The 6,000-nt window shown below is 42.7% G+C and overlaps 1 protein-coding gene across 2 annotated transcripts in view; it reads right to left on the reverse strand.

Annotated features, from left to right (window-relative positions):
• GABRB2 (gamma-aminobutyric acid type A receptor subunit beta2) overlaps window positions 1–5,413 on the reverse strand; it is a gene marked incomplete at both ends in the record, with an annotated part of 293,074 nt that extends 287,661 nt beyond the window's left edge. For both annotated transcript variants that reach the window (XM_082652408.1, XM_082652407.1), the window contains 3 exons: window positions 4,005–4,072; window positions 5,090–5,181; window positions 5,337–5,413. In XM_082652408.1, the coding sequence (XP_082508534.1) occupies window positions 4,005–4,072; window positions 5,090–5,181; window positions 5,337–5,413 (237 nt within the window). The remainder of the gene's footprint in view (window positions 1–4,004; window positions 4,073–5,089; window positions 5,182–5,336) is intronic.
• Window positions 5,414–6,000: the final 587 nt, after the last annotated feature.

Below are 6,000 nucleotides of genomic sequence, written 5' to 3' on the forward strand. Positions count from 1 at the left end.
CAAGATATTAAGTTTCATGAGGTCAGGGGACAAGTCATTCTTGTTTGCTGCTCTGTCCCTATGGCCTAACACATAGCTGGATCATAGTAGCTGCTAAATAAGTATTTGTGTCGAATTGAATTTTAAACTGTGCAGCTGGTGATGCAAGAAAACATCTGTTTTTAAAAAAAAAAGGCAGCACTTTTCACCATTTGCCATTCCATAAAAAGGTAATTTGTGTATATGTTTACTAGAACGCTTTCCTCAAAAGTGAAATATTGCTTCACTCTTCGGTTGGCAAATGTGTTGTTCCAAGATGGAGAAGAATCTGCTTTAAATGAAGAGAAAGCTATTTCAGTCCATAATCCTCAGAGCCAATTTTGGAACTTAAAATGCATTTTCATCAAAGAATCTTAACAAAAAGAGTCCTGCCAATTTAACCAAGACATCTAAAAATGTTTCATTCTAAAGCCAAGCTTTCTGCTCAGGAACATTCTAATTGAGATTGTGTTCTTCCAGAGATCTTCCACTGGCTCAACAGTCACCTGAGTCACATAGGTGAGTAAGATACCATCATCACCCTCCTAAGAACTCAGAACTGCATGCCATTTAGGAATTCTGCATTTTTCTAACGTTTATGCTGGATTTCCAAGTTTCCTGGAACTTCTTTGTACCCAACAGAGCTATTATGATAAACCAAAGCAGAAACACATGTAACTTTGAGTTAGAAGTCAATTTGGCATGTCCCTCTCATTTCAAACATATGGAAACTGAGACCACGCAATGTAAATCACTGACCCAAGTACACTTAGGGCAGCGGCTGGAATGGACACTGGGTCTCCTTATAGTGACAGGCTGATATTCAGTCTTCTATATAAGCTATGTTCATGGGACACCAGTACTTTCACTTGCATCATTTTATTAATTCTGGTACTCACCTAAAATATGTAAACGGGGACTATTATTCCCTTTTAGCAGGTGAAGAGATCAAGCCCCAGGACTTCCCTGGTGGTCCAGTGGCTAAAACTCCATGCTCTCTAGGCAGGGGGCCCGGGTTTGATCCCTGGTCAGGGAACTAGATCCCACATGCCTCAACTAAGAGTTCACATGCCAGAACTAAAGATCCTGCGTGCCACCACTAAGACCAGGTGCAGCCAAATAAATAAATAAATAAATATATATATATATATATATATATATATATATGTAAAAAGAGAAACCAAGCCCCATGGGGCTGTCAATTCCCTCAAGTTGACTGAACAGTAGAAGCAGAACTAGTATTCAGGTCTTTCTATCTTTGTCATTTACCAGGAGCACCACATCGACATGGGCCATTTTTCCTTTCAGTACAAATGAGTCAATGACAGTCTAAATGGTCTGGTGCCTACCATTCTTCAAAGGAAGATTTGCTATAATAAAAGAAAGCTACAAGTACCAGAGATTGCAGGCCACAAAGGATAATGAGGCAGAAACATGTGCATTAATCAATTTTGAGGTTTCACTTAAATAATCAATCAACCATTCTTTCAGAGCTGAATCTAATCGAAAGATCCTAACCCTTTTAGACCTGTATACAGTGGGCAATATGCCATAAACATCTTTTATTTAGACATCAGGGATGGAATTTCCCATCTGTTGCTTCAAATCAAATAACCATACTTTAAAAAATAGTACATATCACAAAATTTTTCTTGGAAGGATTAAAGTCACTATGATTGTTAATCATAAAAGTGTTAATTTTTCAACAAGTAAAACTGTGTCTGGACAAGTCCACGTGTGTTAGCAGTAGGCTAAGAAAGGAATCTAGCATGGAATTTATAATGCTTGGTTCTAATCATTAATGCTGCAGTACTGGCTTATTTACAACCTGACGTTTGTTTCTACACTTTCAACATCCTGAGACTTTTCTGCAACAGTAAATAGCTGTAAGAGATGACACCTCGCCTTAACTGGGTCTATATTTTGACTAGCAGGTCTTGGCATCATGTCCAGCTCTGACACCTCTCCAAAATGCTGCATGCTGGTGAAAAATGAACAAAACTTAAGAAGAAGAAAACAATGCCACTACTCTTAAGCCATTTTGGGATATAATAGGTCTAAGTTCTCAGCTAACTTATACATCTAAGTTCTAATGCAGCAACTTCTAATCATCTCATCACTGTCTCTTTAGATTCTAAATATTTCTTAATTTTTCCATAAAGTCTCACCTTTCTGATGCTCTGAAGAGGAAGGTGACAGAATAAAATGTGGGAAAAGAGCATAAGGAAATCAAAAGACAGGACACACAGAACTACACCTGATTTCCATATCACTTTCTTTTTAGCCACACAATTTAGATTCAAGTACCTAGGACTTAGCAGGTACCCACATGAGGACATTTTCTATTTTCATGGTAAAATTCAAAATATAAACTGATGAAAGACCTCTAAAATTTCACAAAAGTGAATATTTGTACATCTGAGAAGTTAAATGTTTAGTTTCCCAAGAAAGAAATATTCTCTACCCACACAGGAGATTCTCACAATGTGTGGGAAATCTATGGTTCTGAATCATCCAATAGCATCTTCAGTCTGTGTTCAAATCCTATATCATAAAATGATTTCCCAATAATTAGAATATAACAAGATACACGTCCTTAAAAACATCACTGAAAGAGTTGAATGTTCTCTGGAGTAGTCACAGATGTTTCATAAGCTTGTGATAGCTCAGGATTATCACCTATCTTTGGACATTGTATAAGGTTGGGCTGGTTATTTGAGCTTCCTCTATATTTGAATTCTGGGGTGATGAAAATTTATATCATGTTAAGAGCATATCCACTACCTAGTATTTGGCTCTCGAGTGAATTAATAAGTGTCCTAACTTTCAAGTCCTGATGGCTGGCTTAGAACCGTTTTGCATAAAACCTTACACACTAGACCCTCTTCTTTAACAGTGCATCCTGTTTCCAGGCAAAACTACACTACAATACAATCTTCTGCAATGTGCTGTACCCTATTAGGACTGAAAGTAACCCTGGCATCTTACATTCAAATGTGGCCTTTCTAGAGAGACTTTTCCAAGGGTGAAAACTTCAAAAACACAGAGTAGAAAAGTCACTGAAGAAATGGCGCAAGTAAGCAGGGGTATCTGGGACACTTATTGTCTTGTATGTCTGCAGTGCCCCAACATGGGCAGCAGGGGGCGCTCCTGCATGAAGCAACCCTCCCCTCAGCCCCGCCCCCCTCCGCCCCCCCCACCCCCATACACACAAGTGTTCCCGGGAGGGGAAGACGGAGGCTTTTTCTCTTAGCACTTGCCCCAAGACCAAGGAGGGGGCCACTAAGGAGTGCTGCTGTCCATAAATCACACAGGCTTAGGACATGCAGTGAATACCATTGCAGAAGTGACCAGAGATGACACATAGGTCTGAGCTTACCTTTTGAAAGCAGGGTGGCCAATTTTTATTTTATTTATTTTGGGGGTTAAAGGAGCAGGTGAGCCATGGGCAGGGGGCGGGGCTTGCCATCAACTGTAAAGAGGCCGGCTCCAAAAGCAACAAGTGGATATCAGTATCCGAGGGTCATTTATTCAGCCTCTCCACTAGTTTAGTTCCCAGGTTATATTCTCTGCGAAATGTCAAATCAAAACACTTCCCTTCTCTCTCCTCTTCTTTCCTTCCCTGACCCCACACCAAACTCAGAAAAATCACTTGATGAAGTGGGTTTCCCACTGAACCTTAGGAAATGTGACTCCTGCAGGGGTTCTCCTGCACGTGGCTGCGTTTTACACATGAACGTGTGATGCATTTTACACCCTCTTCGCCAAGTCCCACGATTTCAAACCAGGTTGGAAAAATCTTTAGGGACCAGAAAGAGCCAGCTCTGATGCCTCAAAGACAGTGGGTTCCAAAGCAAAATGCCCTGCCCTCACCCCACTTCCTACACATACTCATGCACACCCCACCCTCACCCATTGGATCCTTTCTCCTTCCTGTCCCCAAATGAAGGTTTGCAGAGACACAGCCATAAACCTCAATTACTCACCATATTGACTTCAGAAACCATATCGATGCTGGCGATGTCGATGTTCATTCCCACAGCCACAGGGGGACCTGCAAACCAAAATGGCCAGCCACGTGATTTCTCAGAACTTCATGCATTCTTAGCAAGAGTAGTCCCCGGGCACGGGACACTCTGCCCCAAATCCCTTCCCACTGCTCACACTCAAATTCTTCAATTCTCTGCTCCTTTTTAAAGAGTGACAGGTACTCCTCTGGGAAATGCTCTATTGAACAGGCACACACGTGTCCGATGGGTGAGGGATTCCACGTCTGTCTACATAGGTAGGTATCTTAGCATGAGAATACACACAACCACAAAAGCACCGGAATCTGGCTAGCCCAAGCGAAATGTTATATATTGCACTGCAGTTATATACTGCACCCCCTCCTCATTCTTCCCACCCCCCGCTTCTGTGCAGGTTTTAACTCTTTGAGCTTTGTTAGAGTCTGGAGTAAAATTAAATAGGCATATCAGTGTATCTAAGGCTGCAGCAAGAGAGGTCTCTAGCCCTTCTTCCACTACCCTCCCTATCCTCCCATCCCCCCAGGCCCCTCTCCCCCCACCCCACTGTCCCCTGCAGTGAGGTTTCCAGGACTGGATAATATCCAGACACCAGCCAATTTAAACCATGGCTAGAACTCTTCCAAAGTAGGTGGGCACAGGGGGTTAATGCGACTTCTCAACCAACTGTCTGCATATCTTGTCCCCAAAAATGTTCCCGATGGCCTTCAGTAAGCCAGGTTCACCAGGCACACCATTAACTAAACTTAAGAGGTTTGTATCTCAAGGAAACAAAGACAGTGAAGCAAAGGATTTAAACAGTGAAGCTGAAGGACAGCAGTCACCACTACAGGCTAAGAAGGTCTCTCTGAAAGACCATCTAAGTGCTAGAGAGTAACAAACCAGCTTAAGTTTGGATCAGTTTCTCAATATTGTAACACAGAGACATGTTCAGTACACCACATGCAACCCACAATGAGGGAGAGGGAAGACAGCGCACAAAGCTCAAAAGACAGCTTAGGCTATAGCTGCTGGGCTGTTTCTTATTTCCAAGGCAACCCCATTACCTCCAAAATCTGGTCTCAGCCGAATATCATAGCCTTTCAGGAGTCTGTCCACCGTCTCTTTAACCAGCGACATATTACTAGGGTCATTGACACTAAAGAAAGAAAAGACAATAAACAGGCATCAATAAGACAGCAGGCACAGCGCTTCAGCATCTATCTGATCCTCACTACAGATCCTTGCTCACAGAGGTAGGCAGACAGAGCCTTTCAAAGTGAAAAAGGAAACAGAAACGCTAGACACACTTACCTCTGCGCACAGACAGCGGCGATTATTAAGGGGAACGGCCAGATCCCAAAGTAGCCCTTTTTCCGGACTCTCCACATCCCTTTAGTTTTGGACGGGATTGAGGGTTTCACTGGAGACAGGAGATCCAACTTAGTCTGCCCAGTGCAGTAATTCTAATGTGAGGCGCATGCGCAAGGCGTACCAAAACATCAAAGGGGCAGCAGCGGTTGCCTGGGACCGAGAAGATTTTCTTGTTAAGGAGGAAAAAAAAAAAAATCAAAGGGGAAAAAGGAAAAACATATATATGTATAATATATGCGTATTTGAATAATATAGAAAAGTCACCCCACAGGAGGACCCGGAGCAAAATCTTTGTAGTCCTTTTGTTAAGACAAAAACAACTAGAGAGTCTGTTAAGTTTTGGTACTTGCAGGAGGCAGTTTTGCACCTCGCGGGTTGTGGGGTTTTGGGGTGTGTGTGTGTGGGGGGGGGGTGTTTCCTCTTAAATATGCAAAACCAGATTAGGAATTTAAAGGAGAGCAGGTGTGTAGTGCTAGGGGGAAGATGGGTGCCTGAGAGTCCACTTCTGGTATCAGCAAGCGGCGGGGGTGGGGTGGGGAGAGAAATCTGAACTTTATTTCCGTGGCAAATAGCATTCCCTGCCTGGGGCGAAATGGGTGCTGGA

The sequence above is a fragment of the Grampus griseus genome (assembly GCF_964374135.1).
Source record: "Grampus griseus genome assembly, chromosome: 3".
Lineage (NCBI taxonomy): Eukaryota > Metazoa > Chordata > Mammalia > Artiodactyla > Delphinidae > Grampus > Grampus griseus.